The sequence below is a fragment of the Neltuma alba genome, unplaced genomic scaffold (assembly GCF_004799145.2).
Source record: "Neltuma alba isolate B1F8T4 unplaced genomic scaffold, ASM479914v2 tig00011483_pilon, whole genome shotgun sequence".
Classification (NCBI taxonomy): Eukaryota; Viridiplantae; Streptophyta; class Magnoliopsida; order Fabales; family Fabaceae; genus Neltuma; species Neltuma alba.
In genome coordinates this window covers 264,473-278,329 of record NW_021636152.1, presented here as the reverse complement: position 1 = coordinate 278,329, position 13,857 = coordinate 264,473, and the positions used below count along the sequence as shown (strand labels likewise).

Here is a 13,857-nt window from a genome sequence, read left to right as displayed (position 1 = left end):
TTTAATTATCTGTGTATATTAAAAAGTCAAATAAATAAATAAATTATAATAAAACTGATATGATTTTTAAAAATATTTCTATATAACATTAGATCGTATATTAATTTATAAGTTGTGTAAATTAATTTTGAGGTAAAAATAATAAATATGAGAGATAGTTAAAGATGATTGACATTTTATATTAATAACCAAATTGAACCCCAACTAATTCTTATGTAAAGATAAGAGGAAATACTATTTAAGTACTCCTTTGATCTTTAATATAAGATATAATTATTGAGTTAATTTTGATCTTAAATATAAGACCTATTTCTTATATTTATTAATTTTTTTCAAATTATTTCTATGGATACTCCCTCAACCATAATCAAGTAGAAGAGGGAGAGATAATATTAAGAAAGATGATTATGGTGTTTTAGAAAAAAAACATATCATATTTTTTATAATTAACTAACTTATTTAATTTTTTTAATATAATCAAATTAGTTTAAAAGGTCTTATATTAAGAATCGGAGGAATATTTATTTATCATTGTCATGTGTTTTTTAATATAACTACATGACATAACACAAGTCCAATTAAACGTTGTTGATTTCAAATATTAATCCCAACATTTTGTTCTAGCATACATAATTTGAACTCCAAACATGTTTAGAAATCGTATTTAATACTCTTCTGATTTTAAATATAAAATTTATTTTGTAGAATAACTTATATTAAAATAGGTCTTATATTTAAGACACAAAGAGTATTATATATATTATCATTCTATAATTTATATTCTCAATACGAAACCTAACTCATGATTGCTCCGAAGTTAACTTTTAGCTTTGCGCGGCCCATGGAAAACTTTCCATGTACACTGATAGCTTAATTCTTTTGCCGTATGTGATTGTTCTTTAGTGGATTAAAATACAATTTCATCTATAACTTTAAAAATTAATTAAGGTTAATGGGTTAAACCATATCTCAGAGCCAAAAGAATAATATTAAACTACATATATATATTTTCTTCAAAACTAGCCCTTAGGTGACCAATAATTTCGTTTGTCTCGTAGCTGACAGAGGCGAAACAATTTGATTAGTTTGGAGAATGGCGTCATGTTTAGTTAAAAAAAAAAAAAAAGACGAGTGGAAGTGATTCATAGTCCATATGTAATACCTACAAAAATTGATAAATCACTAAACCCTTTTTTTTTTTTTTTGAAAAAATAGTTCTTTTAATCCAAAACGATGCTTCGATCATCAAATTGATTGCTTCTTTATCACTACCAAACTAATTTATATATTTCCGTCCATTCACGTTATTGTTACATGGCCCTTGTTTATGGAACCTAGCGAGGCAAGCGAGGATACTGTACCTTTAGATACTTAGTATAAAAGTTAGATAATTAATTTATAAACATTAATAAAAATAGTTAAGTTAGTTATTAGTAATAAATGTATACTGGGTTTTTTTAAATATCTTTTTAAATCATATGTACTGTGATTTTTTTAAAATGAAAACTCCCTCACCATATGCAATTAATAAGAATACTTTTAAAAAAATTATAAATTTGAAAGACAAAATAAATTAAGATTTGAGAAGTTAAAACAAACCTTTTATTTAGCTATTATATCCGGTTCTAATTATAAGAGTCAGTTGACTAATTTGAGGAGACTAAAAAAGTAAGTTGAGTTAGTTATTTGTCCCAAATAAATGTTATATTTATTAAAATATCCTTGCTAATCAAGTGTATTAATTAGAACTATCATTGTTAGAATGACTACTTTGAAAAAAAAAAGGTATAAATATGAGAGACAAAGTGAATTAGGATCTTATATTTAGAATCAAAATAAAAGTCAAACAGGATTTTATATTAAAGACCGGAGGTAATATTATATTTAAGACTTCAGATAGTTTATAATAGTGGAAGTATCTATTTCTCTTTATATAAAGAGGAGAGTTTAAAGCTAGATGCTGTGAGGGGGTTTTGGCTTGATTTGTAAATGATGATTGGTGGAAATTGTTTAGGAGGGAAGTTACACCTAAGCCTAATAATAACTGGTTTCTATGCTGCGGAAATATAACTCTTTCCATTTCCTATAAGAAAGATTGGTTAAATAATTTACATGAATTAGTTAAATTCAATTATAATTTTTAAAATCATCCTTGATCAAGTTGAGATGAGATAGGCAATGGAAATAAAGAAAGAGTAATTTTGAAAATAACTCTTAAATATTTTAGAAAAAAAATCTTGTATTAGAAGTCATGAGTCACGAGTCTTGTATGATTCGTATTAACTGGCTTTTCTTTCTGTGAAGAAAAAATAGCTGGAGATAGCACATCATTGTACTTTCTTTCTTTTTTTTTTTCGCCTGAAAGATCATTGTGCTTGATCCTTGATGCACAAGGCCACAAGTAATCTCCAGCGCGAAGAGGTTCTAATTTTTATATTAATTATTTTCCCTTCGTCAATACATGAAATTCAAGAGAATAAGTTGATCACAATATATATATTTGTAAAATCATTTGATGTTCGATACGACAAACAAATTCAAAAATTCAAGTCGAGTTCTCTCACAATAATTTTTTCTATTCAGCATATTCACTAAAAATCATTTAATTGATATTAACCTGTCATGGGTGATGCTTTCCTCCCTCACCGTCTCTCTCTCTACTTGAATTCTTTTTAATGATCCTTTCAAAAAAAAAAAAATCCTTTGATATAAGCAATATATTCATATTTTATTTTATTATATACTAATGTATATTGGGAAAAAAAGCTACAGAGCAATGAAACCCTTTTAATTGGAGATTTAAAAAGAATTAATGATTTGTAAATAAAGTTAGACTATTTGAATACGAGAAGTTCCCCCGTTGTTCCAGGATTTTTCTTTATTTCCGCTTTTCTTCTCAGTTTTTGTCGATTGGATAGTACGGTTTAATACAAGGTAATAAAATGTTAACCCTCAAAAGTTGTTCTGACTTGCCTTTTGTATTCCCAAAAAAAAAATGGTAACCCATGCAAAATAATTAGTAAGTTAAAAATGAATATGAAAGCTCATATACCTTTTTTTTTTTCGTTTTTTAACAATATAGTAAAACGAACGAATATCATTATAATATTTTACTAAGGAAAAATATATTTGCCAGTCCTTATAGTTTGAGTAGATTTTGAACTATATCCCTATAATTTTTTTTTTTTATTGAATCCTTATAGTTAATTTTGTTAAATTGATCAGTCTTTTTGTTACCAAAGGTTACAAACACTGTTAATGTAAAGGGATGGGCTGTGATCTGACACTCTCTCAAACACAAGTTTGCTACTCTCTCTACCATCTGTCTTTCTCATCTCTCCAAGCTAACAACTCCCAGGGGGAGTGAAGAAGGACTCCCTCAAGTTGCTGGTTATTTGTTTAAAATTTATAGGTTTAGAAGTTTGAGAATACTAAAAAACTTTTAAATAAAGAAAGACAAAGTCCCTCATTAACGCTCCCTATACCTCGCTTGTTATGCCAACTTCCAAGCACTTGCGCAGTTTAAAATTTTGCCTATGTTAACGGTGAAGCAATATAGTGCCTCCCATCAAGTCATCAGATCAAATCTAGCACTCTTTAATGGAACCAAAACTTCCAAGCACTTACCATCTTCTCTCGTCTCTCTCTCTCTCTCTCTCTCTACGTCTATGAGGTCACAATTGCAAGAAGCTCCATTTTAAGAGGTCAACCATAATTGTTGCCGAAGTAGTGCCTGAGCCAAATCTTCAAGGTGTCTCTCTCATGGCAAACGACGACACTTTCTCTTCAGTTAGAAAGTATTCCTTTCATTTCTTCTCTCTGTTCATACGTGCTCTGTTTTTTTTTGTTTCAAGCATCGTGAAACAGAACCAAGAGAATGAACTAAAACTCTCCACAATCTCTCGTTACGACCAACTCGATATCATCTTCAGCAATGTCAAAGTCTTAGGGAATCAATCAAAGAACCAAAGATTGTCAACTTCGACGTCGACGAGTTTGACAGAGTCGTGCGAGTGAACATGAAGGGTGTAGCTCTCGGAATCAAGCATGCGGTAGAGTGATGATACGCAGGCGATCTGGGCACATCATATCAACGTCGAGCATCACGGGAGTCTTGGGAGGAGTGGGTCCTCATGCTTATAAAGCTTCAAAGCATGCCATGGTTGGGCTCATGAAGAACACAACTTCTGAGTTGGGGGAATATGAGATTCAGTTTAGCTTGTGAGTTGGGAAAATCTGGGCGCCATGGAACTCGACGTGGTTAGCTTGGAGAGATGAGAGAGACAGATGATAGAAGGAGCCACATGCTTGGGTGAGAGAGTGGCACATCACCCTCTGTCACTTTACATTAACAGCAATTGCAACTTTTACTAACAGAAGGACGGATGAATTTAACAAAATTAACTATAAGGATCCATTAAAAAGAAATAAAATTATAGGGGCTCAATTCAAAATCTACTCAAACTATAAGGACGGGCAAATATATTTTCCTTTTTACTAATTATAAAAGAATCATTGACATTCCTTGTCTTTAATTAGGAATTTCCACTACTGTAAAACCGTTAATTTTGCTTATAGAAGTTGGTCAACTACTTGTAGCCCTAAGCCGTTGGCTTTTTCCATTTTTCCTGAATCAAATGAAGCAAAACGTGTGTTATGTTACCAACATCCCCTATAATACGGGCAAGTTTTTCTGAAGATAACAACACATGCATTGTGTTCAATAACCTGATTTAACCATGTTATTGAAAACTTGTTATCTGGTTTTGCAATAACGACAAATCATGTTCTTGTTGGTAGACAACCCTGAATGTTGATTATTTAGTTTCGTTTTCTACTATGTAACCTGTAATAGGTTCTCTAAATTCTCACCTTCTCAGGCGACCACCTGAGTTAGCTTGAGAGAGCTCGGGTGGCCTCCTAACAATATTTTCATTTTTTTTTGTATGTTACATGTATCTCAGGGTTTCGTTTCGAAGATCATTTGGAAGGTCTATCATGATGGCCACCACCAAGGTCTATGTTTCCGAGGTGGACAAACTTAAAGCAGAATTGAAAGAGAAGACAGAATCTTTTGAGAATCTTAAGAAATCCCATGATGCTCAGGCGGATGAGATTAACGAGGCAAAGCTTTTGTGTGAAGATCTTAGGAACGATCTGGAGAACAAGGAGTCTATAATCAAGCATATCAGTTCTGCAAATGATAAACTACGAGAGACTTATGAGGAGAGGTTGAAAATATTGGAAGATGAAAAAAGGGCGTTGATTTTGGAGTTAGAAGAGGCAAAGGAGAAAGCTTGTTTATCAATTCCCATAAAGAAATGCTTGGAATCCGAGAAAAGTTTAAAAGCAGCGAATGAAGATGAGAAGTTTCACAAGTTGATAGAGGAGGAGAACAGAATGAAGGAAGAACAAGTTACATGGAAGAAAGAACAACTTGAGAATCTGGAAGAAGCACAGGTGGATAAGGAGAAACAAGAGGAGAAGATTAATAATGCAAATGAAGATCCAGAGTTGGAAACATACGCATTGCTTGATGATATCTCTTCCCTGCAAATAAAATTGCATTCTCAGACCAAAACTCTAGAGCAATTGGAACGTGAGTTGCATATGTCTAAACTAGCCCTTGCTCGTGAAGAAAGCACCAGAAAGCAACTAGAAACTCAACTTTCAGAATGTAAGGTTCAATTTAATAATTCGAGAGACACATCGAAAGAGCAAGAAAATCAAGAGTTAGAGGCAAGCAAGGGAAGTCTTCTTGAATCTTCAATAATTGATGAGTTGAAGTTGGAGAATGAGGAGTTGTCAGTGATGCTTCTAGTGTTGCAGCAGGCGATTTCTGAGGCTCAAGCCATGGATAATAAGGGTGATCACAATAATGAAGAAAGCGAGCTTGAAATTTACAAGGAAAAACTTGAGGAAGCTTATGATGCTTTGGACCAAGCAATCATTGAATTGGACGAGCTGATTTATGAAGGGAGCGAATTGGAATGTGAAGTGGGGACATGGAAGTCAGCTTGTGAACGATTAAAGAATGATTTGGAGGAAAGCCATGCAAAACGTAAAGAACTTGAAGCTTCACTTCTTTCACAGGTAATTTTTGGAGAAAGCCTCGAGCAAGAGAGAAGAGTGGATGAGAAACAAGTAAAGGAAGCAGAGAATGAGAGAGTGAAATTTCTGGAGATCATAGAAGAGAAGGACAAGATCCTAAAGGTGCTCCAAAAGGAGATAGAATGGCTAGAACAAGAAGCATTTAGAAGAGAATTTGAAAGTGCAGTGGTGGTAAAAAGCCTTACAGAGAAAACAAACGAGCATGTGAAAGACAAGTTCTTACAGCTAATGAATGAGCGAAAGATGAGAATGGATGAAATTATGCAGCAAATGACATCACTTGAAGAGCATTTCTGTAATTCACTGACCACTTTTTCTTCATTGCATGAAGATGACGAAGTTCCTCATAGTGAAGCAGAGGCCATTCTTCAGAAACTGAAGAACGAGAACAACAGATTGATGGAGAAAGCTCACAGGTTGTCATCAGAAAGGGAGCATCTGCTGGATTATTTTCTGGGGTTGGGAGATAAGATCTGTGAATTCTCGACTGTAGATTCCGAGCTAATGGATATGGTGGGAAAGATGGCGGAGTCTTTTGAGAACAAGGACGGTGATGATGATGATGATGATAACGAGTCCCATGCAAGTAAGAAAATGATTGAGCATCCTGCTACTGGGGTTAAGAACCTCGAAGCCATTTCGACTTAAGGGATTAACAATTAGTTGCTATGAGGAAAAAAAGATGATTTTGAAGCATGATCAATAAATTTTTTTAGATTGTATGATATTTCAATTGTAAACGACACTTACACATAGGCGATCAAGCTGTCGTTTCTTTTATTGTACGACTCTTGACCATTGACATTATTATTCAGTTCATTTGAAACATTTTCATCTCTGTTCTGTGGGTTGCTATCCTGAAAGAAGGCGATCCAGATTTGTAACAAAATCGAGTCATGGATGTTGACCTCACTGTAATAAACAAACTCGATATTTTTGCAACGTTGTTATAAGAATATTAAACAGGTACTTTAAAATTAATACAAATATATCTGTGACAAGTGATTAAGAAAATGAAAAATTGCAGAAAAATCATCCATTGCAATATTTATCATTTTGAGGGCTACAATCTGTGCAACTTAATAATTGAAGATGAGATCAACGTGACTTGTGGAGGCTTCTAAAGAAGTAATACTTAGCATTCATCTTCATGTAGAATACACATTGGACCATCACATATGCATTCGATTTGAAAACGTTTACGTTTTGGAATTTTTAGAGATGACTCCAAACTACCATTTATGGCCAAAAATTAAAAAGAAGAAAATGACCAGAACCATACAACTGATGGGAAGATTTATTTTGATCTTCGATGGCTGCGTGGTGAAGACTAACGGTACACGTGGAGAACAAAACCGTGTCTGAAAGTGAAAGCATGGAATTTCTTGCGCGCGTGTCTAGGCCACGACGCAATTAGCCCCATAATAATTTCATGCGCCAAAAATTCCTGTCACTTTGGATTATATTCGTGATTGCTATGAAGTTCTTCCGAGCCAGCTTCTTCGTCTTTGTCAGGTAACCAATGCGCCACAAATTTCAAGTTCTGAAATTTATGCAAGACTAGTTATAACTCATTTTATCACATTCATGACAATTTTCAGCGACGTTGAAAGTTTTATATAATCCCAGCGAGTGCCTACTTTTCGTGAATATGAGCTCGATGAGTTAGACTCTCTTTCATTGCGAATAAATTCCTGACAAAATTGAAACTTGCTGGTGCGATGAGTGTTGATAAGCAAAATTGGAGCTAAAACAATGACAAGAAAATTCCAGCGTTGAATATCTTGAATCGTGAGTGATAACACGATGGTTTTTTGTTTAGCTGTTGAGTGTAATTTTAGTTAGAAAACTACTTTTCAACGTGGTTTTGAGGAAATCGGTTTCTTTCAGAAGCCATTTTTTGTCATCCGTGAGAGTCGGTTAAGTGAAGTTTTTTCTTTTATGAGGAATTAAGGTTAAATTGTCTTCCCCTGCTCCAAAGACAACCATTCTAGTCCTCACACGAAGTTTGTTTCATTTCAGGTTTCTACTCTGACAGATTGACAAGTTTAATCTGCACTGCTTCAGCTGTGTTGAATTGGAGTGAAATCTACTGTGCTTCTGATTTTCTTTTGTCTTCTTTAGCGGTCAGCGAAACCTTGTTGGATAGTCATTTTGATTTAGGGATGGCTCTTCCCGGTTCTCTGCAGCTGTCCCATGATTTCGGACATTGCAGGAACCCGGGCTGCTATAACCAATATATGGTACTAGTACTAAATATTATATCCTTTTTTTTTTCGTTTTAAATTTTGTTCATGGTTTATTACGTTTGCTCTCAGTGCTTACTTTAATGTTACATAATTTGCAGGGGCTACTGTACAGAACCAAGTTAGATTTATCAAGTGCAGCTCCGTTATATCATGTTTCGGTATGCTCATGTTTCTAGTGTTATTACTCGCCTTGTGGATTACTGTTGTCGAATGTGAACGACATGTGCTGCTCCACCCGATCGATCCCTTCGAATATGGGGCTTCTAATCAGTATCGTACTTTTTCATGATTTGTTGTCTTTCTATCATTAGTCACAATAAATCTTTTCTACGATAATTTAAATCTATTGCAGCATTCAACAGCCAAGAAGTTTGTGCGTTGCATGAAGTATTATGTTTTCTATTTATAAATAAATTATTTATTTGCATCTGTCCTGCTTCCGCAATATTGTAAATTGCTGCGTGCCTGGGGCCCTGGACTCCAGTGATGCTTGAATCTTTATATATCAGTGAAATAAGCCCCACAAACTTCCCCTTTTGTATCCTTCTCATTCATGTTTTTAATATATTACAAAGGACTTCAATAAAATTTTTTATCGCAGTTCCTGAAGCAGGATTGGCGGAGAACTCAACTCTTTTGCAATATAAATAGGCCAATACATACCTTATTTTGCAAGTCACATGCTTTTAAGTGCCATTCTTTTCTTAGACAAGGCCCGCAAAGTGAGCTACCTATTTCTACGGTGGCGGCCACAGCACCGGCAAGGTAAATTTTATCATCTAACAGTTACCAAGTGCGGGGTTTTAAGCATTTTATATGTTGGCATGCACTGTTTACTCTCTGCCCTTATAACAAGCGTATTCTGAAGCTATGGCATCTTTGTTCTTAAAAGGTTTCAGAAGATGGTTTGTTAAGAAAAGTCTTTTTCACTTTTTCAGGGCTACATATTTTATTTTTACTGTTGTGTTTGCGGTAAAAAATTTCATATTTAATTCTATGCAGGTCTTATAATCTATTACAATGTAGTCCTGTCACAGTAAAGTTGATTCCAGCCATTGGCATCATCACTTTTGCAGTATGGGGTGTTGGCCCATTAATGTATCATATAAGAAAACTGCTTCTCCAGGTATGTTGTAGTAAATAGTGCTTTCATCTCTGTATACCGCGTCCATGATGATGGGATAACATGGTTTTCCACACACATTATCTATTACCTAAATATAATGTTGGACTCTTTTTCTTGCAGAGGAGCGACAATAGTTGGAAGAAAAGTAGCACACATTATGCAGTAACTTCTTACATCCAGCCATTACTGTTATGGACTGGAGTTATGCTTATTTGCAGGTATAACCGTCATGGCATAATTATATATATATTTTTCCAATGTGCCTAGTTTCCACTCACTCAATTGTCACGTCAATTGCAGAGCCTTTGACCCATTAAATTTACCTTCAGAAGCAGCTCAAGCTGTCAAGGAACGGCTTTTGGCTTTTGCACGATCATTGTCAACTGTACTTGCCTTTGCCTATTGTATATCACGGTATGCCTATTTTCTGGTCTTCAGCATGATCTATTGAAACTGTTGAATGGTTTGGTAATTCGTATTAATGTTACACCTAGCAATTTCTGGTTGAAATAATTTGCACTGAAGCTCTTCCAGCCTTTTTTCCCCTTCTTGGAGAGATATTGTCTTGCTTTCTATGGTATTACAAATTGCAATGCCTTGCTTGTTTACAACTATGCTTTTTTGTTATTCAATCTGATCTCTGTTTCCAATATGTGTACTTCATTTAATAGTTTACCAAAACACGGAACTTATTATATAATAATCTTATGCAGTATGATTCAACAAGCACAGAAATTCTTCACGGAGGGTGCTGCTGATGCCTGTGAGACAAGGAATGTATGTATCTATGCTTTATGGAAAAGAAACTGGCTTTATGATCCAGAAACTTGAATCTGTATATTATCAATTCCATTTCACAGTCTGTCTAGGATGCAATGATCAATGATATTGTTCATTAAAACATGATTTCCCAATCATTGAGTATCGCATTATGGTTGAATTTTGTTATTCAACTTTTAGATCGACCATTAACCTTTATTTTAGTCATAGATCATAGTCGGCAATTCACTAGATCTATTTCTACAACAAAAAACATACAGCTTGGAGCACTTGAATCCATTAGGGTAGCCTTGCTCTCTTCAGGGATACAAATAATTTAGTAAGGCTGCGTGTTTTGTAGATGATGTACCATATATGGAAAACTAATGACTTGGTAGCTGTGGTGCTCATAAGAACCATGTGTCATACACTGTCTTAGCTAATAGGATTTAATATTTATCAGTTTTGATTCCTTGAGATTATGTTTTTAATAATGCATCTCTAGATTCTTGGGTGAGATATGATATCTCTGGACCGAAGTTTCTCTATTTAATGTATTTGATCTATCATAAATAAAACAACAGAATTAGTTGAGTTCATGAGAGCTCGCTGTAATTCATGCTTACTATTCACTAATCTGCAAACTGCAATCTACTGTGGATAATGTATGAGAAAATCTAGAATTTGGGGAATATATCTTGTGGAAGCATAACTTGTCATGATTCAATTTCAAAGATAGAATGATTTATATTTGTCTGCCTTTTCAGATGGGATTCCAGTTTGCAGGCAAAGCTGTTTATTCTGCAGTATGGATTGCTGCCTTCTCTTTGTTCATGGAGTTGGTGGGCTTTTCTACTCAGAGGTGGGTTACCGCAGGAGGTCTCGGGACTGTTTTGTTGACTCTTGCTGGTCGTGAGGTGTGGGATTTATTGTTGCCTCTGTCCAGCCCAGTTCATATTTGTGATGTTATGATGAAGCAAAGTCTCACAATAAGTTTCGTCTGTTTAGATATTTACAAACTTCCTTTCAAGCGTGATAATTCATACAACTCGGCCTTTCGTGGTGAATGAATGGATTCAAACAAAGGTTGAAGGCTATGAAGTCTCTGGTACTGTGGAGGTATATGTTTGGTGTTCAACTTGCAAAAGTTTGAGCATGGGAATTTTATGCTTCTTATATTCTGTATAATTTTATGCAATAAACAAACAGGGACCAAAATTGCAAATGCATATTTTTGGCGCTTCCGAGGCCCCTTATTTTGATGCATTTCTTCACTGATGCTTGTTCTTTTATGCAGCATGTTGGCTGGTGGTCACCCACAATTATACGTGGTGAAAATCGTGAAGCTGTTTATATTCCAAACCACAAGTTCACAATGAGCGTCGTGCGAAACCTCAGTCAGAAAACACATTGGCGTTTCAAGACCCACCTGGCTATTAACCATATGGATGTTAATAAGATAAATGTGAGAGGCACTTTCATCACTTAGCTTTTGTTACCATCAAGTTCTTTATGACTATCCTTCAGTGACGTGGTAAAGTACTTATGCAGAACATTGTTGCTGACATGAGAAAAGTCTTGGCCAAAAACCCTCAAGTCGAGCAGCAGAAGCTGCACAGGAGAGTGTTTCTGGACAATATAGATCATGAAAATCAGGCTCTTTTGGTCAGTATGAACTAAGTGCTTAAAATATCTTACATGTAAATTCTGTGCCTTGGTTGACAAAAATCTTGAATAAATAAAATTTTGTCTGTTATTCCTCATGAACCAGTAAAACATCAATGAATATTTGAAAAATTAAGCTGAAATAGTTTATGCTGTTCAGTATGTAAAAGCTCGAATGGTTCAATTACATGCGGCTGTCTCAGGTTATGCATAACTGAAAGTTTTGCGTTGTCCTTCACTTTATCTAATTGTTACTCAATATCAATAGATGGGCCCTTCTTCAGTGCTCATATGCTCATCACTGTAATACAATTTGGATCATATTTGTATTCATGTCTAGCGAAGCATATCTGTACATCATTTCATCTCTGATCTTTTCCCATGTCTTGCACAGATAATGGTGTCCTGTTTTGTCAAGACCTCGCATCACGAAGAATTTTTGTGCGTTAAGGTAAGACTAAGTCCTTATGTATATTAAAAACTGTCAATCATGCGGCAATCGTATATATAGCATGTTATGCTGTCATCTTAAATTCAGTGCTAATTACGAAGTAACTTGCGATGACTTGTTTCTTTTTTACTTTGCGGTCATTATAAGCTTACGATACCATGACCTTCAGTTTCAATCTGTAAATAGATTAGTTTACCTATTTGGTCCCTTAAGAAGTTACTGCTAGGCAGTATAGTAGAACCAAATAGATGGGAAAATTCTCTCTCTCTCTCTCTCTCTCTCTTTGTTTTTTTTTTTGGGAGATCAAAGAACCAAATAAGACGTAATTTTTTTCCCCAAGTGGTGATGGATATTTTATTGAAGTGATCCTGGGTCTGGAGCATATCATCTTCTTTATTATTCAAATCTCGGCTGATTTTCAATTTATTTACCCCTGAAACATTAGGAAGCTTTGCTACTGGATCTTCTTAGGGTTGTTGGCCATCATCGAGCCCGACTTGCAACCCCAGTTCGAACACTGCAGAAAATTTACAGTGATGCTGACTTGGAGAATATACCATATGTGGATTCTGTATTTAGTGGTACTGGAACAGTATCAAACAGTACAATAATAATAGAACCACCGTACAAGATCAAAGCAGATGATACGACAAAGAGTCGATCAGCCACGCAAACCAAGGTTGGGCCAGCGGGGCCAGATCATAAGGTCAGAGAAACTCATTCTGAGTCGAAGGCAGATGTTGAAGCTGTGATGACTAACTCTGATGCGAATGGAAACTTGAAGGTCGCCGTTTCATCCAAACCCAACCCTGAAGTGGGTGAACATGAGCCAATGAAATCGGAGTCAAAGGAAAACCTGGAGGCTCAGCACGTGTCTGTTTCTAACTCCAAAGTTAGTGAAGCTGCTGTAAATAACATGACCGAGAAGAATTCTGATGTCATACAATCTAAGAATGCTGTCAAAGGAGGTGGACGTCCTAAGAATACGCCAACAAAACAGAGAGATGAAAGGAAACCGGCGGCACAGCCTCAAATGCCTAGGCCTGTCCTTGAAGAGAATATAGTACTTGGCGTAGCATTGGAGGGATCAAAAAGAACTCTTCCCATCGAGGAGGGGATCGATTCATCTACTGCTCGAGAGGCAAGAGAAATGGCTGCCCAGGGGAGAAATAGATCCTTGACAGCTGAGAACGGGGAAGATAAGTAAAATTTCATTTGCTTCAGGTGAAATATCTGGCAATCTGACGAAACAGGCTAAGTTCTAGGCTTAGTTCCTAGTCCTGTTCATTTCAACTTGGACATAGAGCCCCAGAAAGCGCGAGCGCGGATTAATTTCCTGCGTACGTATTTACAAAGAGATCGACCCGGGGTAATCTGATTGGTTATTGATTTCCTGTTAATACGACACACAAAGGGCTGTAATTATATGATTTGTATGTTCTTGCTGTTTTTAAATTGAATAGATTTTATTTGTTCAAACTACCTAGTTCAACAAT

The 13,857-nt window shown here is 35.4% G+C and overlaps 2 protein-coding genes across 3 annotated transcripts; both read left to right on the top strand.

The window, feature by feature from the left end:
- Positions 1-4,060: 4,060 nt before the first annotated feature.
- LOC114714021 (myosin heavy chain, clone 203-like) lies at positions 4,061-6,759 on the top strand. Its single transcript, XM_028898719.1, has 2 exons — positions 4,061-4,221; positions 4,965-6,759. Exons 1-2 carry the CDS (start codon positions 4,061-4,063, stop codon positions 6,757-6,759), a joined length of 1,956 nt encoding a protein of 651 aa, XP_028754552.1.
- A 795-nt stretch (positions 6,760-7,554) lies between these two features.
- On the top strand, positions 7,555-13,835 carry LOC114713996 (mechanosensitive ion channel protein 2, chloroplastic). Of its 2 annotated transcripts, none has more exons than XM_028898693.1 (14): positions 7,555-7,626; positions 8,134-8,354; positions 8,459-8,518; positions 8,962-9,125; positions 9,363-9,486; positions 9,607-9,704; positions 9,787-9,900; positions 10,200-10,263; positions 11,013-11,162; positions 11,254-11,364; positions 11,543-11,710; positions 11,797-11,910; positions 12,305-12,361; positions 12,807-13,835. In XM_028898693.1, the coding sequence occupies exons 2-14, from the start codon at positions 8,277-8,279 to the stop codon at positions 13,566-13,568; spliced, it is 2,064 nt and encodes a 687-aa protein (XP_028754526.1). In that variant the 5' UTR covers positions 7,555-7,626; positions 8,134-8,276; the 3' UTR covers positions 13,569-13,835. The 2 variants fall into 2 exon arrangements, with proteins under 2 accessions (XP_028754526.1, XP_028754525.1); XM_028898692.1 differs by having other exon boundaries at positions 8,134-8,360.
- Positions 13,836-13,857: the final 22 nt, after the last annotated feature.

What these genes read in the sequence shown, in the direction of transcription:
- LOC114714021 (XM_028898719.1), top strand. Translation starts at nt 4,061, where the DNA reads ATGATACGCAGGCGATCTGGGCACATCATATCAACGTCGAGCATCACG. An exon ending in TATGAGATTCAGTTTAGCTT is followed by an intron (nt 4,222 to 4,964) that starts GTGAGTTGGGAA and finishes CATGTATCTCAG; the next exon opens with GGTTTCGTTTCGAAGATCAT.
- LOC114713996 (XM_028898692.1), top strand. Translation starts at nt 8,277, where the DNA reads ATGGCTCTTCCCGGTTCTCTGCAGCTGTCCCATGATTTCGGACATTGC. An exon ending in GCGGCCACAGCACCGGCAAG is followed by an intron (nt 9,126 to 9,362) that starts GTAAATTTTATC and finishes AATTCTATGCAG; the next exon opens with GTCTTATAATCTATTACAAT. An exon ending in TTTGCCTATTGTATATCACG is followed by an intron (nt 9,901 to 10,199) that starts GTATGCCTATTT and finishes AATCTTATGCAG; the next exon opens with TATGATTCAACAAGCACAGA.